The following is a 26,732-nucleotide window of genomic DNA, read 5'->3' on the forward strand; positions in this document are numbered from 1 at the left end:
AAGAAGTCAGGCAGAACGTTTTACCACAGGCTCCAGGACCAGCTCCTGTAGAATGGGAGTATAGAAATGCAATTATTAATTGCTCTGGAAGAGAAGGGAGCTCCCAAAAGGCATCAGGTTCCTCCAGATGAAAGCAGCAGGAGCAGTGCTGTGGGTGCCTCTGGGGAAGGGGCAGAGACAACCCCAGACCTGTCAGGACATCCAGGGGGGAAGGCTGGAGAACCAACCTAAAACTGGGGTGCAGCAGGAAACCAGGAGCCCCTCTGTGCTGTCAGACCTGAACCATGGAAAGGAAAAACAAACCCCACCACACCATTCCTGTTTGTCTTTGGGAACTGCACATTCCTGCTCCTCTGAGAACTGCACATTCCTGCTCCTCTTTGGGAACTGCTCCATTCCTGTTCCTCTTTGGGAACTGCTCCATTCCTGTTCCTTTGGGAGCTGCACCATTTCTGTTCCTCTCTGGGAACTGCACCATTCCTTCTCTTTGAGAACTGCACCATTCCTGTTTGTCTTTGGGAACTGCACATTCTTTCTCTTTGAGAACTGCACCATTCCTGTTCCTCTTTGGGAACTACTCCATTCCTTCTCTCTGGGAACTGCACCATTCCTTCTCTTTGAGAACTGCACCATTCCTGCTCCTCTTTGAGAGCTGCACCATTCCTTCTCTTTGGGAACTGCACCATTTCTGTTTGTCTTTAAGAAGAAGTTGCTTTTATGTTGTTTTTTTTTTTAATGTGCAGACCTGCAGGAGCCACACACCAGCACGATTTGCTTCAGTGTGAAGCAGCTGACACCTGGGACACTTGAACACAAAGTGATTTCAGCAGAACACACTTGTGTCCCACGGGCTTGCAGTGAGCACCTCGGGATGTCAGGAGAAGGATGAAACACAAAAGCAGTTTATTGACACGAGCATTTTTTGCTTCCAAAGGATCCATTTGAAGGTGATGACAAATAGTTTAACCCCCCCTTCCTACTCGAGGCTCAAGTGCTCATCATCCTGATTCCTGAGAGACGGAGCAGCTTCAGGCACATCCTCACAGGAGAACAGCACTGCCACAAAGGCAGGCAGAAAAGCTCCAAGCCCAGAGTGCTGAGAACAGAGAGAAAGAATCCACTTGTTCCACCTCCTCCAGATACAGGAGGGAGATGCAGGCTGGAGAGCTCTGGTCCCACTCCTCCTCTCCACAGGCGGCGTCGATGCATCCCGGCACGGAGAGGAGCAGACGTGCTCCTGCAGCTGATCCCCCTGCACTCATTGTTATCACCACACAGCAGAGGGGATGTGCTAGCATGAATAAATAGCATCTCTAGGACCATTTTTATGGTGTATAACTCACACAGACACATCAAAATCCCACCGCGCCGGGGCTGGGGCGAGATGAGTTCAGACGCTGCTTCAGCTCCTGAAGAATTAAAGACATTTTCAAAGGGTCTCGCACAATGGTGCTGCTGAGAACCTGCTGATAGTCATCATTAACACGAGATTTAATTTAAAGATTGTGGAATGCTCAGGGTATCAAACAGGCAGCTCTGATTTGCACGAGGTGGAACTCGCAGGAAAACATCCACTGTTCATCCAGGCCAGCAGCATCCCAGAGCCCTGCCTGGGGACAGACTGCCCCAGCCCCCAGATCCACCCTCCACAGACACCTCCCTCAGGCAGGGCTCTGCAGCCTCCTCCTGGTGCTCCCTCCCAGCCCAGAGCTGCCCTCAGCAGCTGAGAGCTCCGAATGTGAAAGGGCTGAGAGCCAGGGCTGAGAGCCACCCCAGTGTGCCGGGGGAACAGTGTAATTTGGGGGAGCAGAGGGTGACAGTGGGGCCCCTGTGCAGGACAAAGCCCTGCAGGACCCAGTACCAGCCCTGCCAGAGCCCCAGCCCAGCCTCAGCCAGCACATCCCATCAGACACAAAAACCTTTATCCAACAAGGGACTGCCTGGGCAAAGCAGAGGAGCTTTGACATTTCTCCTGCTCACCACACAGAGCACTGGGCAATGCCCCAAGCCAAACTCCCCCCCACCCCTCTGGAGCAGGATCTGTGCCCAGGAGAGCTGAGCTGCTCCCTGGCACCCAAACTCCCTCCCCACTCCTCTGCAAGGGAGTTTTCATCAATTTTCCATCGAAGTAAAAGAAATCCTCCCATGAAATGATTTCCTCTGATCACAACTCAAGGCAATTATCCAATGTAACACATTTCAGTTGGGAAATCTGAGGGGGGTGAGGGGACATCAGGTGACAGCACTGGCCATGGTCTCTGTGACACAGGGGCACATTCTGCCCAACGCTTCTCCAGGGTGCTCCAGTCATGGAGCCATGGAAGGGTTTGGGTTGGAAGGGACCTTGTGGATCACCCAGTGCCACCCCTGCCCTGGCAGGGACACCTCCCACTGTCCCAGTGCTCCAGCCCCAGTGTCCAGCCTGGCACTGCCAGGATCCAGGGGCAGCCACAGCTGCTCTGGGCACCTGTGCCAGGGCCTGCACCCTGCCAGGGGAAGAATTCCTTCCTAAATTGCTCCATCCTCCATCCAAAACAAACAAACAGCCTCCACTACCCCATAAAACCACTGCTGGGTGCCCATTCCCCCTCAGAGGGAGGGTGAGCTACCTGTGCATTTCCTGTCCGTGTCCTCCTTCTTGGAGCCAGTGATGGTCAGCTTGCAGTTGAAGTTCTCCTCCCAGTACTCTGCAAACCACACGTTCCTCCTGTTGTTCTCCAGGGTGCGGGAGGTGAAGTAGGTGTCAAAGCCTGCGGGAGGACAGGGCACAGCTGGGTCCTGCTGGGCACAGCACTGCCCTGGTGCCTCTGTGCCCAGCCCAGGCTCTGCCCCTGGGGCCAGCAAGGGGGCAGAGAACATCCCTGCTCCCCCATCAGCTGCATCCTGCAGGAAAATGGGCTAGACATTAAAACTGGGCTAGACAAATGCAAAACAGACCAACAGAAAAAAAGGTTATTAGGAAGAAGGATGGATTAGAGATGTATCAATAGGGAGTGCAAATACAAGATGTGGTGCAGCTGACACTGGGCTGAGCTCAAGACATGAATTAATTTTGTTATTGGCCTGCCCAGACTTCCAGAGGCATCTCCATCTCACAGGGTGCTACCAGCACCCCAAATCCCCCTGAACCAGCAGCCAAGCACAACACCCACATCCTGTCACTGTCCCACTGCACCCCAGGCTTTCCCTGAAAAACGAGATTTGCATGAGCACAAATAGAGGAGCTTGTGTCTGTGCTCTCACACAAAGCCTTTTGTCATTCCTAGAGCTGTTTTCCCCTGCAGCTGCAGCAGCTGTGCCCATCCCTGCTCAGCAGGAGCAGTGCCTGCAGGGCACAGCCAAGAGCTCCTGGCACGCCAGGGCAGCCTTGGCACCTGTGCCACTAACAGGTGATGCTGCCCCAGCCCTGGCACGGGCTCCTGGCACCCCAAACCTGCTGCCTCCCAGGCTGCCCAAAGCTCTGCAGGCTGGGGCTGTGCTGCTCTCCCAGCAGGTGGGGACTCACCTGGGCTGGGCTCACCTGGCTGTGCCTGCACAGGGCCCTGCTCCTCAGGGAGCCTCCCACAGCTGAACCCCAGGCACAAAAAGAGTGTTTTCTTTCACTGAGAAAGTTGTGGAGGAATTCAAACTGCCCAGATCCTAAACTTGGATGAAGCAGAGCAGTGGTGAAGGAGAATGCTGGCTGTACCCAGAGGAGCCCTGAGGTGAATTATCTGCATCCCTCTAGGGCAAACCCACTGGGGATGGGAACCTCAGGATGTTCTCCCCTCCTGGGCACTCCAGCTGTTCTGGCACTGAGAGGAGCAGGGATGGAAGCAATGAGCTCTCTCAGCCCAGAGCACCAGTGCTGCACCATCACTCAGCTCTGCAGACACATTCCATGGACGGGGCAACGCTCCTGGCACTGCAGCCAAGGATCTCCCTCCTGCCATGGCTGGGTACAGCCACACAGGGTGGAGCAGAGCCTGAGGAAAACCATCTGGCACGGTGAAATCAGCACAACAATCCCTCCACCAGGGATAAAAATAGGCAGCACAAGCCCAGCTGTTTTAAAATTGGAAAGGAGTCTGGGAATGGGGTCAATCCCTCTGCTCTGTGTGCCACTGACCCAGCTCTGACCTGTGCTTTCCCAGGCTGAGCCTGCTGCTCTTGACACATCCCACGTCATCTCCAAAAACCAGCCAGGAACATCAGCACTGAGCCTTCCAGGAACAAGCTGAAAGCCAATTAAAATTTTACCTGCAGCCTCACCAGCATAAATCATCTGATTTATTAAAATCAGAAGCAGATCCCCCCTACAACGGGGGCAGCAGGAAGGTGCCAAACTCAGAGACCCAGCCCCAGTGAGAACAGCAAAAAGCTGCAAAAAGCTGCAAGAAAACCACTAAAGTGGGCTGGGAGAAACCCTCAGTGCTGACTGCAGCTTTACTGAGCACCTGGCTGCACTCTGTGAGTAAAACTCGAGTTTTACTGGCTGCAGTTTGCTCAGTACCTGGCTGCACTCTGTGAGTAAAACTTGAGTTTTAGTGGCTGCAGTTTGCTGAGTACCTGGCTGTACTCTGTGAGTAAAACTCGAGTTTTAGTGGCTGCAGTTTGCTCAGTACCTGGCTGTACTCTGGGAGTAAAACTCGAGATTTAGTGGCTGCAGCTTTGCTCAGTACCTGGCTGCACTCTGGGAGTAAAACTCGAGTTTTAGTGGCTGCAGCTTTGCTCAGTACCTGGCTGCACTCTGGGAGTAAAACTCGAGTTTTAGTGGCTGCAGTTTGCTCAGTACCTGGCTGCACTCTGTGAGTAAAACTCGAGTTTTAGTGGCTGCAGTTTGCTCAGTACCTGGCTGCACTCTGGGAGTAAAACTCGAGTTTTAGTGGCTGCAGCTTTGCTCAGTACCTGGCTGCACTCTGTAGCTCCACACGAGTTTCCAGCCCTCCACTGCAGCCTGAAATGGAACCTTCCCAGAATAAAATGGATCAAACTGCAGGAAGAGACCCCCATCTCTCCCTGCTCTGTTTAACCCGAGGCAGGGACTTCAGCTGGCCTCCCACAGACCGAGTAAATAATTGATAAAAATCCTGGGACACCTGCTGCAGCTAACTAATAACAAATTAGTGCTTTAGGAACATTTCTGGGCAGTCTCTGGAAGGGCCAGCACTATTTCTCTATCCAAACCCTTCTGTGATTCTGTGATCATCATTTATAGGATTAAATTTCCTAAGGAAAACATTCTCGTGGATGGGTCAGAAGAATATTCAGGAAACAGGTTTTAGGGACACACAACCTGAAGTTTTTGCTGTAAACCTGTGTGTATTGGTTTTCCTCCAAATTAAAAGAGCATTTCAAGGGGGATATCCAGTCCTAGGATGTACAATATCCATATGGCTGGGAAAGAGCACCAATAACTCTCCCCACGTGCCCAACTCTGGCCTCTGGGGAAAGTGCTCTATAACTTAATAACACAAAATCAATGAGTCCTGATAAAACTGTAATAGAATTCCATATGAATTACTCCGAAGCTTTACAGATTTAATAACAAATAATAACATTCCCATTGATTGGTTTAATGATCCCTCTGCATTTGCAGGCAGGAATATGGATCCCTATTAAAAAGGGAACATTTTTTACCATTCTTGTCTATTGATCAGGACAAGTGGGTGAGTGACAGCAGGACAGGCTCAGAGCTGGACAAGTCCCTGGTCATTGCTGGGGTCAGTGCTGTGCAGCCACCCCTCCCTCAGTGCAGCTTTGGGATTGCTGCTCCCTCACAGGAGAACCCCTGTCTGGGTTACAACTCAGGATGTGACAGAAATGTGAATTCTGTCCCAGCTGTTAACCCAGCTGGGGCAGTGCCCCTGATCTCCTGGCACACATTATCTGCTCATGGGCCATCTTTAACCCAGCTGGGCAATCATCTTTATCTTCCCACAGCCCATCCTCCCTCCAGGAGATATCTCCTGTTCATGGCCAGTGAGTCCCAGGGCATGACTGATAAAATTCCATCATCCCACTGGGAGATGCTCCAGCCAGGGGAGCAGCCAAGCCTTTCCTACCCAGATAAAAACTGACATTTGGGACACCAAGGAACCTTCTTTCCACTGGATTCCAGAGGAAAACCAGACCTTTGCACATCATCCCTGGAGCTTCAGAGGAAACTGCACCTTCTCCAGGAGCACTGCTCCAGCTGAACCACATCTGCCCCTGCAGGAGGATGCAGCCACCATTGAATGGGACTGTGCCAACACCCTGACTGACTGACGGGTGTCAGCTTGGATTCTGACTCTGGCAGGGTTGGGATTGTTCTGTGTAATACTGCATTTCTATTTTAATTTTCCTAGTAAAGAACTGTTATTCCTAATTCCCATCTCTTTGCCTGAGAGCCCCTTCATTTCAAAATGGTAATAATTTGGAGGGAGGGGATTTCCATTCTCCATTTCAAAGAGAGGCTTCTGCCCTTATTGGCAGATAACTGTCCTCCAAACCAGGACACCCTGCCAGAGGCACCCCCTGGAAACTGCCCTCCTCCCCAGCCTGGGAACAGCAATCCTGGAATGCTGTGGGCTGGAAGGACCTGGATTCCCACCCATCCCACCCATCCCACTGTCCCAGGCTCTCCCAGCCCTGCCCAGCCTGGCCTGGGACATTCCCAGGGGTTATTTCCCCACAGTGCTGTCCTGCAGCTCCACCTGGGGCACTGGGAATCTCAGATGCTTCTCCACTTTTAGACAGGTTTTTGGAATGGACCTGACTCATAAACACTCGGGGTGAACAAGGCAAAGATTCTCTGCACTGACTCTGACCTGAGCCTGTGCTTCACCTCTCTGGCCCAGGACATGAACACAACTCACACACAGGGCTGAGCCTGAGAGTTTGGGGTTCAGAGCCTCTGGGAATTCCGTGACCCAACAGAAAATGCTGGATGCTCAAATGCAAAAGGAGGAATAATCACTTCTCACCCCTGTTCGTGACCAAGCACTGCACTGGTGTGACAAGATTTAGTGATTCCCCAATGCTCTCCATATTTCATACTTTAGCAAATTACTTTTTCAGCAAATACCTCTAAGAGATATAAATAGTTCTTTTATGAGATTTTCCAAATTACAATGAATCTCTTATTACTTCAAATCACTGTGATTTGATTAAATCATTATTTTTACACATAGAAAGATGATACTACCTAAAGGGTTCATTTATTTTCCACCACAGTACAAATATGTACATGAACCACATTGTGACGAGACAGAGGGAAAAAAGGGGGAGCATGGAGGGGGGAGTGGGGGAAAGGGGCAGGATCCCAAACCCTATGGAGGGGCTGGGAAGGTCCAGGCAGGGAACAGCTCCAGCACCACCAGGAATGCTCAGAGGAGCCCCTAAATGACCAGCCAGGAAATACCCCTCTCCAAAAACCCCAAATGACTGAGTTCTGACATTAACCCTGCCCCTCTGACTCCCCGTGGTGCCCTGTCCTGGCTGGGAGCACAGGGCTCTGCTCCCTGGCACTGCTGGGGCTGTGGCACCTGGGGACAGAGGGAGCTGGATTTGTCACTGGGAGAGAGTCAGGAGCACACCAGGGACAGGGACAGGGACAGGGACAGCCTGGCACAGGGTTTGTCACCAGGACAGTCAGAAACACACCCAGGACAGGGACAGGGACAAGGACAGGGACAGCCTGGGACAGGGTTTGTCACAGGAGAGTCAGGAGCACACCAGGGACAGGGACAGGGACAAGGACAGGGACAGCCTGGGACAGGGTTTGTCACAGGACAGTCAGGAGCACACACAGGACAGGGACAAGGACAGGGACAGGGACAGCCTGGGACAGGGTTTGTCACAGAACAGTCAGGAGCACACACAGGACAGGGACAAGGACAGGGACAGCCTGGCACAGGGCTTGTCACCAGGAGAGTCAGGAACACACCCAGGACAGGGACAGGGACAGGGACAGCCTGGGACAGGGTTTGTCACAGGACAGTCAGAAACACACCCAGGACAGGGACAAGGACAGGGACAGCCTGGGACAGGGTTTGTCACAGGACAGTCAGGAGCACACCCAGGACAGGGACAAGGACAGGGACAGGGACAGCCTGGGACAGGGTTTGTCACAGGACAGTCAGAAACACACCCAGGACAGGGACAGGGACAAGGACAGGGCCAGCCTGGCACAGGGTTTGTCACAGGACAGTCAGGAGCACACCCAGGACAGGGACAAGGACAGGGCCAGCCTGGCACAGGGTTTGTCACAGGACAGTCAGGAGCATACCCAGGACAGGGACAAGGACAGGGCCAGCCTGGCACAGGGTTTGTCACAGGACAGTCAGGAGCACACCCAGGACAGGGACAGGGACAAGGACAGGGACAGCCTGGGACAGGGTTTGTCACAGGACAGTCAGGAGCATACCCAGGACAAGGACAAGGACAGGGACAGGGACAGGGACAGCCTGGGACAGGGTTTGTCACAGGAGAGTCAGGAGCACACACAGGACAGGGACAGGGACAAGGACAGGGCCAGCCTGGGACAGGGTTTGTCACAGGACAGTCAGGAGCACACCCAGGACAGGGACAGGGACAGGGACAGCCTGGCACAGGGTTTGTCACAGGACAGTCAGGAGCACACCAGGGACAGGGCTGGGCTGCAGCACCAGGCAGGGACAGCCAGGAAAAGCAGCCCCTGTGACAGCAGGGATGGAATCCGTGGATCTCACACGGGGCTGGCTCCAGTGCCACCAGCAGGAGTGAGAGGGACCTGTGTCACCTGTGTCACCTCTGCTTTGCCATCCCAGCAGCACAGGCTGCAAACCTTCCCTTCCACGGGTCACAGGGGGCTGCAGGGGCTCGGGGGTTGTTTAATAAGGAAAATCATTAAGCCTAATTAAACCACAAAATGATTGACCCACTGCATTTCCCACGTGCCTCAAGCACTCTCACTGTCAGACAGGTGAGAGCAAATCCAACATATTGACCCAGTTTCACTCCAGCAGGGATTTGAACAGTTTATGATATTTTTATTCTCCTATTTAGTCCCAAGGATGTCCACACTAGTGACAACCAGCTATTTACCCACACAGTAAATCATCACCTGCTATAATTATTGATGCCAAATGAGTTGAAAGCAGCTACTCAAACACTTTTCCAATTTTCCTAGCATTTAACCCAAAGCAGTTTCATTTACCCACATTAAATCTGGGATAAAAGCATTAGCTGGGGAGTGACAGGATCAGTTTTAGGACAGCAAGTCTCTCTGCAGGTTTTATGCTGTTCCCCAACCACACACTGTAGGGTGATATTAAGACAGTCTACAGGTTTATTTTTTTTAACCTCTTGCTTGGTAAAAAGGCCATAAAATAAATGATTTTATTGACTTCCATCGTGCCATAAAAGTGCTCTGCAGCTGTTTTCTTTTTCAATTGTTGGTTATAACTGTGCAGAAGGGTATTTTAGGTGGTGTCACATTTGACCCTTTATACCCATGAGATAAATCACATTCAGAGGAAATTGCACAGAGGCTGCCAAGGTCCTGTTGGGTGGCAGACAGGTATTGTGGGTGTCTCATTATCACTGCACAGTGATGCAGCTGCCAGGCAGTGAGGCAGCCCTGGCAGGGAAAGGTTAATACACAGCTTGTCATTATTCATTATTCTGCATTTCACAGCCCCCTGAGAGCTCCCAGCACCAACCCCTGCATTTGTCTCTGTTTCCATGTTCAGGACAAATCCAAGCTGAGAGCTGCCAGGGATGCTCTGAGAGCTCCAAACCCACCCAGACTGTGCAAATGCAGCCCCACAGGGACTGCTGTCACCAGAGGCTGCTCCATTTAACAAAGCAGAGCAGCAAAACCCGAGATCTGGGAGCTTTAAATCAGAGCATGAGAATGCTTTTGGCCCCTGCACAGCAGCCACTGACAGAACTCCCAGCATCTCCCCGAAAGAGTTCAACTCCAGTCCCCCAGACAGAATTTAAACCAGGCTGAAAATTCAGAAATCCCTCTCTGTTGTTGCAGCAACTCCTGGAGGCACTCAACAGGTTAAAGAGGATAATAAAGAATCGTAATAAAATGAAATGCAAGGGCTGCTCTTCCCAGCACTGAGCCCTTCCCAGCAGAGCTGATTCTGTGTCTCACTGCAGTGTTTCCATGTCAACAGCAGCCACAGAGTGTGCCCAGCCCTGAGCTCTGGGATGGGAGGGATGGGAGTGCCAGGTGTCCCCAGAGCCCCCAGAGCACAGCCAGCCCTGCTGGGGACAGACACTGCTGGGACAGTGCTGGGGACAGACACTGCTGGGGACAGACACACTGCTGGGGACAGACACTGCTGGGACAGACACACTGCTGGGGACAGACACTGCTGGGACAGTGCTGGGACAGACACTGCTGGGACACTGCTGGGGACACACACACACTGCTGGGGACACACACACACTGCTGGGGACACACACACTGCTGGGACACACACACACTGCTGGGGACACACACACACTGCTGGGGACACACACACTGCTGGGGACACACACACTGCTGGGGACACACACACACTGCTGGGGACAGACACACTGCTGGGACACACACACACTGCTGGGGACACACACACTGCTGGGGACACACACACACTGCTGGGGACACACACACACTGCTGGGACAGACACACTGCTGGGACATTGCAGCTCTGCCCTGTCCTGGCACAGGGGCTCAGCTCAGAGCCCTGCAGGCACTGCCACCCTCACTGCACATTCCCAGCAAATGGGAAGTGACCCCAAATCCCCCCCAGTGCCACCCATCCATGGCAGGGACACTGCCACTGTCCCAGGTGCTCCAGTCCCAGTTCCTGGCTCAGAGCTCCCCTCATGTGCACCCAGAGCCACTGGAGCCCACTCTGAGAGCAGCACTGCATTCCCAGGAGGATCAATACCCCAATATCCCAATATCCCAATAAATATCCCAATAACCCAATAAATATCCCAATAAATATCCCAATACCCCAATATCCCAATAAATATCCCAATACCCCAATAAATATCCCAATAAATACCCCAATAAATACCCCAATAAACATCCCAGTATCCAGCTGCTGCTGAGGGCAGGCTGAGCCCAGAGCTGCCCTGGCAGGGTCAGAGGTGCTGGGACAGATCTGAGGCTGCCTGAACATCAGGAAACTTTTCAATGGCTCTCAAGTCACAAGATAATTTGTATTCCCCTCTCTTCATACCCACACATTACCCAAATACATTATTTCCATAATGAGGAGATGAACATCTGTGTGGCTTCCCAAAATTTCAAGTGGCAATACTCGAGACAAGTATTCCCTCTTTGGGACTGACACATCAGCATTTCAAATAAGTGCCAGGACTAAAAATATAATTTAAATTCCAAGGAGGTCAAAGACAGTTCAGGTGTGGTTCAGATTTCAGGTTTTTTTAGACAAAGCAAACCAATTTGATTCCATGAAATGAAGTCACTGCAGGGTTGTGCTGAATCATTTGTACTTGGCCCTGTGGAAATGAGCTGCTCAATGCAAACTTTGCCAGAGTGGGAAGGAAATCCCTGGGGCAGGGTTGTGTCACTGGAAATTGCTGAGAGAGCAGGAGAGCTCTGGGTCTGCCCCCCTGGCAGCAGAGCTGGAGGTGTCACCTCCTCCTGGCTTTGCACCACAAACCTGCAAAAACAGCTCAGCCCATCAGACCTGGGATGTCTCTGGAAATTCATTCATGCTGGGGGAAGCAGTGATTAAACAGAGAATAAAACCCAAACCTGACAATGGAGGTGAGAAGGATTTCTTCTGTGCATTTCCATCCCTGCAGGTGCAGAACAGCCAGCATCCCCTCCAGGCTGCTCTGTGGACAAGGGGCTCTCTGCTCTGTGACACTGTGGCAGCCAGAGCACAGCAATTTGGGACAGTGCCACTGAAAGCCAGGCTTGCTGCAGGGAGCCCAGGGAGGTGTCCCTGGCACGGGGTTTGGGCTGTACTGGGCACAGGTGCATGGTGACAGGGACAGAGTGCAGCCCTGGCTCTGATGAGCTCTCCATCACCAGAAACAATCCCAGCCCCTCTCTCAGCAGCAACCATCCCTCTGAGAGCCTCCCTCGCTCCTCCTCACCACTTCCAGCACAGTCCCTTGGCAGGTGGGACACACCTGGGCAGGGGCAGCCTCTGCTGGGCCCACTGAGCTGGTGGGGGAGTCTCTGTCAGGACAGACACAGGGACAGAACTCCTGCTCTCTGTACAAACTGGAGTTACAATTGTGATTTATTGTAGGGGCCTGGGGGTACAGAGTCCTGCTAAGAGCTGCCAGCCTCAGCCCAGAGCAGGACAGAGAGAGAATTGGGGTAAAGAAGGAAAGCAGGAGGGAGAGAGGGGTAAGAGAGCAATTTCCCATTTACAGCACAATAAATCTTCTTCCATGATGAATATTCTAACTTCCAATAACCAATCTAACACAAGGTACAAATTCTATGGCATTTACATACAGCCTATAGGAATCCTTACATTACCATAGTGTGTTATATTTTAAACTCTAAAAATTACTCTTTGGACCCTGGCAAGTCTTCTCTGACCTTTGGAGCTGCTCTCCAGCAGGAGACATTGTTCTACCAAGAGAGGATCACTTTCAGCTGCCCATCCTATTGTCTTATAGTTATTCAGTAACTGAGTTTGGTATCTCAAAAGTGGCTTTCATTTCAATCTGGCTCATGGTTTCCATATTCTCAGAATCTGAGCATTCATATTTGTAAGGTTTTCCTGGTTCATCCTTTCCAGCAAGCTGGGACACCCCTGAGAGGTTTCTGCAGCTCTTTCCCTGCTGCATTCTGTGTATTGCATTGGTAGAACCTGCATCTGCCTGGCCCTCCTGTATAAATACCTCTATTAAATTGATTAATCACCTCATCAGCTTGTGGAAAGCCACAGGTGAGGGTGAGGTTCCATCAGGGCTGTGCCAACAGAAACAGGGCAGCTCCTTTCTGATGGGAATGGGAATAAAGAATATTGGGAATAAAGAATAATAAATAAAGAATAATAAATAAATAAATAATAAAGAATAAAGAATAATAAATAAAGAATAATGGGAATAATAAATAAATAATAAATAAACATTTAATAATAAATAAAATAATAATAAGAAAGAAAGAATAATAAAGAAAGAATAATGGGAATAATAAATAAATAAATAATAAAGAAAGAATAATAAATAAAGAATAATGAGAATAATAAATAAATAAATAATAAAGAAAGAATAATAAATAAAGAATAATGGGAGCAAAGCCTGAGCTCTGCTCCCCAGACCTCTCCCTGGGCAGTCACAGCACTGGGGCTGTGTTTATCCAGCTCAGATCCAGCCCAGGGACCTGCTGACTCCTGCTCCCCTTCCCAGGAGCCAGCACAGGTGCTGCACCTGCAGCTTCTCCCAAATCTATTCCTAAATTCTCCTAAATCATTCTCCACCCCCTTGTTGTCCTGCAAACAGAAGGAAAACATCTCCTGAGGCAGCCCAGCCCAGCAGGAGTGAAGTGGGCACTTCTGCAGCCATTGTGCCATCTTTAAGGAAATGATGTGTATTGTTCTGTGCATTATTTCCTAAGCTACTCCTTGCCAAAGCCCATAATCAGTGAAGCTTTAACAATACACACTAAAGACAAAAGCACAGGGAAACAAGCAAGCCAAGCCTTGGAGCCCCTGCTCAGCTCTGAAACCAGCTCAGTGCAGTGGGTGCTGAGCTGCCTCCCAGGGGTGCCAGGAACTCTGCTGGGGTGTTGGGGTGTGGAGCCCCAGCCCTGCAGCTCTCCTGGGATGGGAGCAGCTGCTCAGGCAGGACTCAGCACCCAAACACGGCACTGGGGCACTGGGGGCACTTTGGGTGGGATGCAGACATTGCTTTGCTCCTCACAAACTCTGCACCCATCAGAGCCTCCTGCAGGAGAGGTCCCTGGAGCTGCCACACACAATCAGCAGCTTTCTGAAAACAGTCCTTCCCTTCTGGCTGGAAACACCCCACACATCCAGCTGGCAGCTGCCATGGCAGAGGAGAGCTGGAGGTGCAGTTCAGGGTGTCCCAAAGCACTGATCATCTGAAGGGTGAGAATAGCTGGGGGTTCCCGTGGGCTGGTCCCATGTGCACATCTGCACCAGCTCATCCCTCCCTCAGAACAGCCTCAGCATCCCCAGTGTCCCACAAGCACAGCTGGATGTGGACAGCAGGGGAGAATGCCAGCAAAGCCCACCCCACACCTGGGGACACAAACCCTACACACCTGGGGACACAAACCCCAAACCCCACAGAGCTGGGAACACAAACCTCAAACCCCACAGACCCAGGGACACAAACACCACACACCTGGGGACATAAACCCCAAACCCCACACATCTGGGGACACAAACTCCACACACCTGGGGACACAGACCCACACCCTGAGCACAGCTGGATCCCAGCACAGATCCTGGGTTCTGGCACTGCCACATCTGCTGGGGCTGCCTGAGCAGCTGGTGTCATTCCCTGGGAGAGAAAGCCCCCAAACCTCTGTTACAGCAGTTCTTTATGGCCCTTAGAGCTCCCCACCTCATTCCTGTGCTGGGAGCAGCAGCAGCATTTGGTCCAAGCCCCATCTGGGACAGGATTTCTTGTTAATGCCCTGCTGGTTATGGGCTGTGTCCTGCACTGAAGAATTCAGAGAGAAATCAGAGTGCAGGGATGGAATTAAAGCCTGTGGATGGGTTGAAGTATGTTAAGCCTCACACATAAAGTAGATGTTTAAGTAGAAGTGAGTAATTTTAGGGTGAGTTCTAATGCTTTTAGTGAGTGAAAGGTTTCAAATGCCAGAGTAGCAGTGAGAGTTCTAGTGAAGGCTGAAACACACTGAGATCTGCAGTGGAGGCTCCAGGAACACAGTGGTAAACAGGACTGAGACACAACAGAGCTGTAGTGAGAATATTGCTGACATGTCAGATGGAACAAGACAGGTTGTGTGTGTAGCTCTATACATAACCTGGTGTGCTCAGAAACTGGAATTCTGATAGTTTAAGGAGTGCTGGTCTGAGTTTGTGTCTGAGCCTGTTGGGAAAATCCTGTACAAGAGTTTGTGTTGGGAGAGTTGGTGCTTTTGGCCATTGTGGCTTCTGGCCATTCTCTTGTTGCCACTGCATTTGCCATTGCCTTGCCATTGCCTTGGACTGATGTGCTTTGCAATAAAGAACCTTTTTAGCTATTGGCTGCTTTGCTAATTTAAGATAACCTGACAAAGTGGGAGCCAAGAGCTCTGGAGATGGAGCCAAGAGCTCTGGAGGTCAGAGAACCTCACACCTTCTCCCTTGGGACTGGGGTCCCCACTCTGGTTTTTGGTGTTCCTGGGCCCTGCTCCAGCCCAACAGCCCCCCCAGAACAAACCCTGCAGCTGCATCTTCCCATCCCAGCTCCTCTCCAAAGCACGTGGCTCACACCCCAGGGACACAGAAAAGCTGGAGAACAAGAGAGAACTGGGAGAGGCCCTGCACCAGGCTGAGAACAAACAGAAGATCCAGAGGGAAGTGTTTGACAAGTATTAATATACAATATACACTGGCCCCCGCTCCCCCAGGAACAGCAGGAAGGGCTGTGGGCAGCACATCATTCCCAGGGAATATTCCAGGGAAAAATGAACCCTGAGCTCCTTCCCTTTGCCACACTGGGGCTGGGAGGGTGAAACACTCCAGAGCCCCTCAACAGGGAGGGAATTTCATCCTCAGTTTTGCTTAGGTCACCACTCTTCCATTGTTTCTTCCCAGTTCATACTGCCCAAACAAAAGAGCAAACCAGCTCTTGCTGGAAATGAAAACAGAACAGGATCTGCCATCTCTCTGGAAGACAAACAGCTGAAAATTCCAGGGACAGTTTTGTTGGTTTGCAGTGCTTGCAGTTTTGGGTTTTTTAAATATATAGGCTCATCCCTGTGCTGGACTGGAGCCATCCCTCAGCCTTCCTGCCCAGAGCTTCACAAACCCCAGCCTCAGCCCCATCCCCAGCCTCTGGAATTGAACCATTAATCTGAAATCTATTCCAATCCCACTGTTCAGTTGCATCAATTCTGAGCTCAGACAGTAAAGACTGTTTTTCTCCTCATCAGCAAAGCTTTTGCCAGACTTTCTAAATAATTCAGATCAGATCTCTGTGTTATCCTCTGTGTTTCTGCTCCCTGGTTCCATCCATGGGAGCTGTGCCCATGCAGGCAGAGCACACACCTGAGAGAGGGAAGGCAGAGCTGCAGGAAAAACCACGGGAGGAAAGCCCAGAGCTCTGGAGTGCTCAGTCAGCACAGGCTGGCACCAGTGCTCCCAGTGCCAGACTGGAACTGCCCAGCTGGGAAATCCTGCACAGCAAAAGGAGCTACAGAAAGGAGGAGGTGAGGAGAGCACTGTCCCTCACAGCTGAGGGTAAAACAATTCCTGGGACTCAGGATGAGGTCTGGGAATCTCCCATCATGTCAGGAGCACCCAGCAGACCCTGCTTTGGGTGCAACCTCACACTGCTCTGTGAACAAACCAACCACCAGAGAAATAAATCATCTTTTTCCCTCTGCAAGCCTCCCCAAGCCCTCCAGGCTCCCTGTACCTGGCTGGGCTGGCACTGGAGCTGCTCCCACCTTGCCAAGGAGTGATTCCTCTTTCCTGTGCACTTCCCTGGCTCACTGTCAATTATGCAAATAAAATGCAACTTTATCCTTTCAGCATAATTACATCAAACACAATCAGGCTATATTAAGACTGACTTAAGATGAATGAATTCAGTTCATCTAATGATTTCCTAAATCCCCCTCATGGGACTGTGGCAAAGAAAATTCTGTCCCAAGAGTGACATCAAGTACCAAGACAAATAACTGTGGATCTGGGGCCTGATCCTACAAAAAGCCAAACACTTTTAGGTCCCCTCTGGAGCCACAGGCTGCTGGGATGTTCCCAGTGCCAGAACAGCAGGAACACCAGCTGGTACCTGTGTCCAGAGGTGTAGAACACAGCATCCTCTTCACTCCTGTACTGTGAACTGAAGTCACAGCTGGGGCTGAAGAATAAATTGAAAAATGATTTTTTTTTCCCTGCTGATCCCAAGTGTGCCCTGCACCCTTGAACTGACAGGCACAGCCACTCTGAGTGCTCAGGGCTCCCTGGCTGACCTTTATTCCCTTCCTGTGGCAAGAGGCAGAGCCAATATTGGGGTCAGGACATGTCAGCTGCTCCCAGCAAGGTTTCTTAGGAACCTCCTTCCAACATATCCCAAATACTACTTAGGACAGCGATAAGAGGAAAGGGAAAAGGAGAAGAGATGTTTTGAGGAGTAAAAAAGGGCAAGCCCTCATTCCTGGCTGCAAGGCAGAGCTGTCAGTAACTCCAGTGGGAACTGGTGCTGGCCCTGCCCTGCAGCCTGGGATGCTGAGGAAAGGAGCTGGGCTGGCTCTGCTCAGCAGCTCCTGCAGTTTGTTCCCTTCAGTTTGCAGGGAAAATCAAGGTGCTTTATTTCTTTAATTTGATATTCATCAAAAGCGAAGTGTTGGTGAATTTGAGGAGGCAGAGGTTCATTTCTGGGTGATGAAAGAATGATGTTAAAATGCTGAATTCCTTTCTCTGGGTCTCGTGGCCAAATGAGATGAAAACAGAAAGGAAAGAGGGACAATGCAGAGGGACAAGGGCCCAGCTGGGCGTGGAAACACCAAAGCCTGGGACCCCTGACACGTCCACTGCTGTTCTCCTGGTGAGGAGGCACAAATGGGATCAGTCCAAAAGGGAAGCTGCTCCTGCAGCACCCCTGCAGCTCCAGCAGGAGCAGATGGCACCTCCAGATGGCACTGAGGGAGGGCTGGATGGGGCTGGCAGGGGCAGGAACCAGCCTTTGGAGAGGGCAGGGAGCAGCCAGAGCTCTGCTCTGCACAGGGACACTGCTCTGCCTGCCCAGCTCTGCTGCCACCCCTGCCCAGCTGCTCCTCCCAAAAGGGGCACTCACACCCCAAACCTGTGTGCTCCTGCAGGACACTCAGGCACAGAGGGCTGCAGCTGAAATGGGATTCAGGCAGCACAGCAACCCCCCAGCCCCCTCTGGGCAGCTCTCCCAGGTGTGAGCAAGGAGATATTTGCAGCTCAATAAACACAGGTTTTTTTGCAGATACACCAAATTCACTGCCAGTAAAAACTCTGCTGTAGTGCCTTTCCACTCCTGAGCTCTCCCACTCTGCCATCCTCACTCGCTGCCTCCAAACCCCCTCGTGCAACCTGAAAGGAAAACATTCTCAAACAAACAAACGTGGGGAGGTTTTGTTTCTGTGTACTGCTGACAGAATTTTCGTTTCTGTGTCAGAAACCCTCAGGGATGAATATAGACAGTGTGAAAAGCTTATTAAAATATTCAGGTTTTCTCAAACAAGCCACTTCATTGTCTGTCAACTTTCTGTATTTACGGAGAAATAACATCCAAGAGTACCTCGGGGGGTTAAAAATGGAAAAGAATGAAGGAGATGATCTACCTGAGAAGAATAACTGATGAGCAGGGAGTGCAGGCACAGGAGAAATGCAAATATTTGATTTTCCAAGCAGTGAGGACACCAGAATCCATTTTTAATGTGGGCACTGTGCTCCAGAGCTGGGCCAGAAGAGGAGTTGGGTTTCTCTCAGAGCCTCCCCTGGAAACAACTTTTCCTTTAGATTCCAGAGAACACAGACTCTGACCAACCCCTCTGGTGCCCAGGTGGATGATAAAGCATCTTCACCCACAGCAGGATGAACAAATAGAGATCAGACAGCAAACACTCGAGAGCACAAAGGCAAGCTGAGAAACAAAGGGATTAAGCAAAACAAGTTTCCCAAAATTCGCCACACACACATCTGTACAGGTGTGGATATTTCTGAAGTGCACATAAGCCATGTGGATAAATCCAGTGCTTGATCTGAAATGAAAGCTGAGTTTAAATGGAAACCACTGATGGAAAAATGAAGTTTTAGTCCTTCAGTAGACAACTTCTGTGTTTCAGAGGAGTCGCCCAAGACGTTCCCTCCCCTGTATGAGACGTCCAGATCAGTTGGGTTTTCCTTTCAGGGGATAAATCCCTTCAGGGATAAAGACCTGGCACATCCCCCAAGCTCTGAAATCAGGTCTTTGACAACCTCAGCTAGGAAATAATCTTGAGTTTTCCCACGAGGAACACAGAGAAATTCAGGGAGGAATTCAGGGAGGAATTCAGGGAGAAATCAGGAGGTGCAGACACCTCCCAAGAACCTGTTTGTGCCCCAGGTTCACCCCCAGAGCAGGGAGCAGGGCCAGGGCAGGGGCAGGACAGGGGACAGAGAAAATCAGGGTTCAGACACTTCTCACATGGCTGCAACGCATCTGTCATTAAGAGCAATCTAAAATTTTTAAATTAAGCCCATAAATTCAGCTGAAGAATATCACCCTGTGACTCCTGCCTCACACCCATAACTCCTGTCTCAGTTACAGTGCTTCTTGCAGAAAAACCACCTGATTGCTGCCTGAGTGCTGAAAAGCCCTCCTGGCTTCCAGCAGCTCTCCCCACTGCCTGCTACAAGTGTCTTCCCCAATTCCAGCCCCAGTGTTCTCTCTCTCTGGGCACTCAGGAGCTGCCCAAACAAACGATGCTCTCCCTGTGATCCTGGCGCCTTTCCTGTGCTGAACTGAGCAGTGAGACTCCATCTCCACAGCACCAGCCACCCTGCCCCCAGGGTTCTATTCAGCGTGCCCAGGTGCTGCCTTACCCTCGATGGTGGCTCTCTTGGGCAGGATGGTGATGGCTCCCTCGGCCACGTCCTCCTGCTGCAGCAGCGGGCTCACCTTGGAGCCCCAGGTGTCCGAGCCCACCCACAGGAAATGGCCCACCTGGTCTGCCCTCTTGGCAGCTGCCAGGACCTGCCTGTGGAGAGAATGGCTTGGTTTGAGCGTGGTTTTACTGAAATGTGGAGCTGCTCTAGCAGTGGGGCATGGCAACGATGAGCCCCTGCCTCACTCAGAGCCTTCCTGGTGCTTCCCCACGTTCCCAATTCCACATCCCAACCCCAGACCCTTCTCTGCCTCACTCACAGCTTTCCTGGACATTCCCAACTCCATATCCCACCCCAGACCTTTCTGTGCCTCGCTCAGAGCTTTCCTGGACATTCCCAACTCCATATCCCACCCCAGACCTTTCCCTGCCTCGCTCAGAGCTTTCCTGGACATTCCCAACTCCATATCCCACCCCAGACCTTTTTCCTGGCATTTCCCCACATTCCCAACTCCATATTCCCACACATCCCCATCCCAGACCTTTCCCTGCCTCGCTCAGAGCCTCTCTGGCATTTCCCCACATTCCCACATCCTGACCCCAGACCCTTCCCTGGTTCTCCTTCCCCCAGAGCCCAGGGCTGGCTGCTGTCCCAGGGCTGGGAGCTGTCCCAGGCTAGGAGCTGTCCCAGGGCTGGGAGCTGTCCCAGGCTAGGAGCTGTCCCAGGGCTGGGAGCTGTCCCAGGCTGGGAGCTGTCCCAGGCTAGGAGCTGACCCAGGGCCGGGAGCTGTCCCAGGCTAGGAGCTGTCCCAGGGCTGGGAGCTGTCCCAGGCTGGGAGCTGTCCCAGGGCTAGGAGCTGTCCCAGGGCTGGGAGCTGTCCCAGGGCTGGGAGCTGTCCCAGGGCTGGGAGCTGTCCCAGGCTGGGAGCTGTCCCAGGGCTAGGAGCTGTCCCAGGCTAGGAGCTGTCCCAGGGCTGGGAGCTGTCCCAGCTTACACAGATCCCAAGGCTGGGAGCTGTCCCAGGTGGCTGCTGCCCCTTTCCCCAGACCCCAGAGGCTGCTGCCCCTTTCCCCACACCCAGAGGCTGCTGTCCCTTTCCCCACACTCAGAGGCTGCTGTCCCTTTCCCCACACCCAGAGGCTGCTGCCCCTTTCCCCACACTCAGAGGCTGCTGCCCCTATTCCCAGAGGCTGCTGCCCTTTTCCCCAGACCCCAGAGGCTGCTGTCCCTTTCCCCACACCCAGAGGCTGCTGCCCCTATTCCCAGAGGCTGCTGTCCCTTTCCCCACACCCAGAGGCTGCTGCCCCTTTCCCCAGACCCAGAGGCTGCTGTCCCTTTCCCCACACCAGAGGCTGCTGTCCCACCTGATGTCCTCGTCGTGGGCGAAGGTGACGATGGCCCTGGCGTTGGGCGTCTCCAGCAGCTGCCGGATGATCCTGTCGAAGTCGATGCTCTTGTCCTTGCGCTCCTGGGGGATCTTCAGGGACTGGGCGATGCAGAGCCCGCCTGTGGCACAGAGCAGAGACAGAGGGGCCTCAGAGGAGGCAGGGAAAGGCCAGGGGACAGCAAAGGCGGTGGGGAATGCACCCCAGGGGAGGAGGGAACTCTCACACGGATCACTGCCCTGATCCAGAGGGATCCCTGCAATTCCTGCTCTCCTGCATGGCTGAGGGTCAGTGATTACACACTGTGCCCAAGCCACTGCAGAACAGCAAAATAAGCAAGGAAATGGACAGTGGGAGGGTGAAAAGAAGAGGAATTAAAACAGGAACCAACAGCAACCTGAACAAGCTCAAACTGATGAATAACCCCCAAAACAAGAGGCAGAATGCACTGACAGTGCACTGGGCAGGTTTTATCTCAGGGGAGGGCTGAGATTCTTTTTGGTTTTGCAACTTGAGGGCTACTGGGGGAAAATGCTTCCACTGGAATGACTTACCTGGAAAAGGAACAGCCAAAGTTGAGATACTGGCACAACCCACTTTGTGTCAGAAAATCCCTATTCATTCCAGTGCCCACCACCTAACAGGGTGAGATACAAACACTAAAGCCTCAAGATAAAGTCTGAATGGAACTTCTCATAAATACCCAGAGGACACAGCAAAGAGCATCAGCACAGTCCAGGCACCTACAGCCAGAGCAGGAACCCCCATTTTAGCACAGTTCTTGTATTACAGCTGCCTAGCTTGTTTTAGAAAAAATAAAATTCAAAAAAAATCCCATCTCCACTGACATTCTGCTTGTGGCTGGCAGATGAAAACACAACTTTTGCCTTAATTATTTTGTTTCTCAGTAGTAAACACTTTCATCTTTTACTGCATCTTTGATACCAGCCAGCTCACCATAGCGCACAGTGCATTAATTAATTACGTATCAGAGCTCTTAATGAAAACCAGCAGTGGGGATGAGTTAATTAAAAGGCAGCAGGACAAGGAAGACATTCACAGATAGGCTTTAAACCCCAGGTTTTTTAAAAATCCTGGTAATTGAAGCACTGGAGAAGGTGTTAGAGGGTGAAGAAACAGGAGGAGGAGACTAAAACCCTGGAGCATTTCCTCATCCCAGGGCAAAGCAAACCCTGAGAGAAGCACAGCTGGGAAAACCAAATTCCTGCTTGGAGAAGGTGGAATGCAGCTCTTGTGCCCATCCCTGAGCCCCACAAGGCAGCTCAGCCTCGTTTCCCTGGTTTTTGACAGAGAGAAGTGGAGCTGCAGCTGCCTGGGGCAAAGGACTCTGCTGGCCCAAACACTCGGGAGGGAAAATCATTGTTTCAGTGGGGAGAACTGAAGCAGTGAAAAGGAAAGGCTGGGAAAGAATAAAGGAGAATAATAACCCCCAAGTTCTTCTCTGACTCACATAAAACATTTCATTTTGTTTCACAGTTATCACAACCTGGGCTTTCTGCGACCTTTCCTTTCCCTTTAACAGCAAACAATATCGAGCTGTAAAAATAAACTTCATTTCAAATGAAGATCAGAAGTCTCACTTTTGCCAGTGAGTTCAGAAATCTGAGCAGTTTTAAACGCTCTATTCTCCTCAGACAGAATGAACCCAAACCCACGAGCAGTGTTCTCCAGCTCTCCCAACACTTGGCAGGGAGCACAGCTGGTTAAAGCACAGCCCAGCCAGCCCTGAGCACCCCCAGCCCTGTCCCTGCCCACGGGACACTGGATGGGCTCTGAGGTCCCTCCAAGCCCAACCCAACTCAACTCAACTTCACCCAACTCAACTCAGCCCAACCCAACTCAACTGAACTCAACCCAACTGAACTCAATCCAACCCAACCCAGCCCAACTCAACCCAACTCAACTCAATCCAGCCCAACCCAACTCAAATCAACTCAACCCAACCCAACCCAACTGAACTCAATCCAACCCAACCCAGCCCAACTCAACTCAACCCAGACCAACTCAACCCATTCCATTCCATTCCATTCCATTCCATTCCATTCCATTCCATTCCATTCCATTCCATTCCATTCCATTCCATTCCATTCCATTCCATTTCCCCATGATTCCAACCCCCAGTGTGCAGGGAGTCAGAAACAAAACCACCCACACCCAGCCCAGTGATATCTCCGTGTCTGCACTAAAGAATCTGGGAACCCAGGGGGGAAAAGAACAACCCCCTCAGCCAGGTGACACACTGTTGTGGCAAAACTATTAAAGTAAATAAACTATTAAATAAACTATTAAATAAAGTAAATAAACTATTAAAGTAAAGTACTATTAAGTAAACAAACAAACAAACAAACAAACAAATAAATAAATAAATGTTAAGTAAATGTGACCAAGATGATGGAAGTGCTTGGAAGAGGGGCTGGAATGGTGGGAAGGCTGCTGGCTCTGCAGCCACTGTGTGCAGGAAGGCAGAGTCCCATTGCTGTGGGAGATGGTGGCAGCTGAACTGAGCAGCTCTGGACAGAGCCTCAGCTGTGGCCAGGCTCCCACAGGCAGCAAAAGCCTCTCCTGCAGCTTTTACTGCCACAGCTGGGACTTCCAGGGGCTGGGGAAAGGAAAGAGGAGCCAGGGTGGGGAAAGGAAACAGTCTGGAATTTGAGGGCAGGTCTGAGATCTGTCTGTGGCATTTTCACTCCCTCTGGGGCTCAGCTCCTGTTTCCCTGCTGCCCAGTGGGGAGGGTGAAAAGCAGAGCTCTGCTTTCAGCTGCACACCTGGAAAAGTGCCCTGGGCTCAGCCCTGGGATGGGGAGCTGCTCTCAATCCAGGCAGATGCCATGGTGCCCTGCTGGCCTTGGCACCACCTCTGCTCAGAGTTAATGGCAAAAATCCAAATATCAGCGTGCCCTTTGTCCCCCCTGTGCAAGCTGAGAGCCTGGGAATGGGCTGTGTGCTGTCCAAAAGGCACAGTGCAGTCAGTTCAGCTCCCACGTCCTCCCCCACCTTCCAGCACAGCAGGAACCATGTGCACAGTGATTGGAACTGTCAGGTTAATTCACTGCACTTCAGAGGGAAAAACCTCCGAGGGAATCAGGTGGTAAAAACATGAAAGTTGCAAATTCAGGCTCCTGTCATGGGATTCCTGCAGTAATTCATTACTCCTGTGGCCTGGAGAAGTGACAAATGCTCCAAGCAGCAGCACCAAGTGCCTGAGAGGCAATGGAGGAGAGCCAAAGACTCTGGGGCTGACTGGGGCTGTCCTGGATCCCTGGGAGCCCCCTGGGATGGTGGCAGGTGTCCCACCAGGGCAGGGAGTGTGGAACAAGAAGATCCTTAAGGTGCCTCCCAACCCAAACATTATGGGATTTTATGCTCCTGTGAATTTGTGGATCCCACACCACCAAACAACCAACAGGCTCAGGCTGCTGGGACCAAGGAGCCCATCCACCCACTGAGATCCACAGCACAAACCCTCTGAAGGATGAGCAGGGATCATTTGCTTCCCTGGGAATGCCAGTCCTGTGTCAGAGCCTGGCACAGGGTGCAGGATGTTCAGCTCCCCTCAGCCAGGGACAGCCAGGGACGGAACCAGCAGGGGCTGGGGACACAACAGAGCCTGAGCAACACCCTGAGCAACACCCTGAGCAACACCCTGAGCCATGTCCTGGCTGTTCTTGTCCCCTGAGCCATGTCCTGCTCCTGTCCCCCTGAGCCATGTCCTGTTCCTGTCCCCTGAGCCATGTCCTGTTCTTGTCCCCTGAGCCATGTCCTGCTCCTGTCCCCTGAGCCATGCCCTGGCTGTTCCTGTCCCCTGAGCCATGTCCTGTTCCTCTGTCCCTGAGCTGTGTCCTGTCCCTGTCCCCTGAGCCATGTCCTGGCTGTTCTGTCCCCTGAGCCATGTCCTGGCTGTTCCTGTCCCCTGAGCCATGTCCTGTTCCTGTCCCCTGAGCCATGTCCTGTTCCTGTCCCTGAGCCATGTCCTGTCCCTGTCCCCTGAGCCATGTCCTGTTCCTCTGTCCCTGAGCTGTGTCCTGTCCCTGTCCCCTGAGCCATGTCCTGTTCCTCTGTCCCTGAGCTGTGTCCTGTCCCTGTCCCCTGAGCCATGTCCTGGCTGTTCTGTCCCCTGAGCCATGTCCTGCTCCTGTCCCTGAGCCATGTCCTGTCCCTGTCCCCTGAGCCATGTCCTGCTCCTGTCCCCTGAGCCATGTCCTGTTCCTCTGTCCCCCTGAGCCATGTCCTGTTCCTGTCCCCTGAGCCATGTCCTGCTCCTGTCCCCCTGAGCCATGTCCTGGCTGTTCCTGTCCCCTGAGCCATGTCCTGTTCCTGTCCCCTGAGCCATGTCCTGTTCCTGTCCCCTGAGCCATGTCCTGTTCCTCTGTCCCCTGAGCCATGTCCTGCTCCTTTCCCTGAGCCATGTCCTGTTCCTGTCCCCCTGAGCCATGTCCTGGCTGTTTTGTCCCCTGAGCCATGTCCTGTCCCTGTCCCCTGAGCCATGTCCTGTTCCTGTCCCCCTGAGCCATGTCCTGTTCCTGTCCCCCTGAGCCATGTCCTGTTCCTCTGTCCCCTGAGCTGTGTCCTGTCCCTGTCCCCTGAGCCATGTCCTGTTCCTCTGTCCCCTGAGCCATGTCCTGTTCCTGTCCCTGAGCCATGCCCTGGCTGTTCTGTCCCCCTGAGCCATGTCCTGTTCCTGTCCCCTGAGCCATGCCCTGGCTGTTCTGTCCCCTGAGCCATGTCCTGCTCCTGTCCCCCTGAGCCATGTCCTGTTCCTGTCCCCTGAGCCATGTCCTGCTCCTGTCCCTGAGCCGTGCCAGGACAGGCAGAGCCCAGAGTTTGCTCTGCAGCCAGCGCTGGAGTTTGGGATGCATCCCTGGGAGCCCCAGCCCTGCTGCAGTAGCCATGGATACCCTGATTGCTGCTCTGCATTCTGCTCCAGCACCCAGCACATCCCTCTGCTCCCCCGGCCCTCTCCAGGAGCTGCTTTTCTTATGGCCCTTAATTGGATTATCAGATGGCAAAAGAGACAATTTAACACTTTCCCAGCTGATTTATCTGCAGAGATGCCCTTTTGGGGGGAACCACTGCAATCATCACGTCACAGAGTTATGCTGGTGCTGATGATTATTAAAAGGAACTCTCAATTAATTTGATTAGTACGTTCCTTTAAAATTAGCAGCTTCCAGGAGCTGCCTCCTGGATGTTTATCAGAGCCCTGGGAACAGCAGACAAAGCCCCTGGCACAGCCCTGGCAGAGCTCCCTCACTGCACACAGCACAGAAAACACCCCAAAATGAAGGTTTTTAAGGCTGGTTTGTTGGGAGGGGTGAGAAAAGCTCAGGTTAAGTACAGATGGGACCTAGACTTTGTACAGCAAACAATAAAAATAAAAAAATAAAAATAAGACTAAAAATAAAAATAAAACAAACTAAAACTAAAACTAAAATAAAAATAAAAATAAAAATGAAAATAAAAATAAAAATAAATAAAAATTCTTCGAGTGCAGGAGAGTTCTGATCCCTCCCAGAGACCCTGCCAGGGAGCTGCTGGGGCCCCACAACAAGCAGGACCCCCTCACACAGGGGGAAATAAATCAATCAAACACTTCACCTGAAGTTTGGGGGAGCCAAAGGAGGGA

The 26,732-nt window shown here is 51.9% G+C and overlaps 1 protein-coding gene across 2 annotated transcripts in view; it reads right to left on the reverse strand.

The window, feature by feature from the left end:
• Nucleotides 1-26,732, reverse strand: part of GRM7 (glutamate metabotropic receptor 7) — a 184,750-nt gene that overhangs the window by 57,345 nt on the left and 100,673 nt on the right. For both annotated transcript variants that reach the window (XM_056501854.1, XM_056501853.1), the window contains exons 3-5: nt 21,068-21,209; nt 19,701-19,855; nt 2,610-2,750 (exon numbers count right to left, since the gene is read on the reverse strand). In XM_056501854.1, coding sequence (XP_056357829.1) covers nt 2,610-2,750; nt 19,701-19,855; nt 21,068-21,209 — 438 coding nt within the window. The remainder of the gene's footprint in view (nt 1-2,609; nt 2,751-19,700; nt 19,856-21,067; nt 21,210-26,732) is intronic.

The sequence above is a fragment of the Oenanthe melanoleuca genome, chromosome 12 (genome assembly GCF_029582105.1).
Source record: "Oenanthe melanoleuca isolate GR-GAL-2019-014 chromosome 12, OMel1.0, whole genome shotgun sequence".
Taxonomy (NCBI): Eukaryota; Metazoa; Chordata; class Aves; order Passeriformes; family Muscicapidae; genus Oenanthe; species Oenanthe melanoleuca.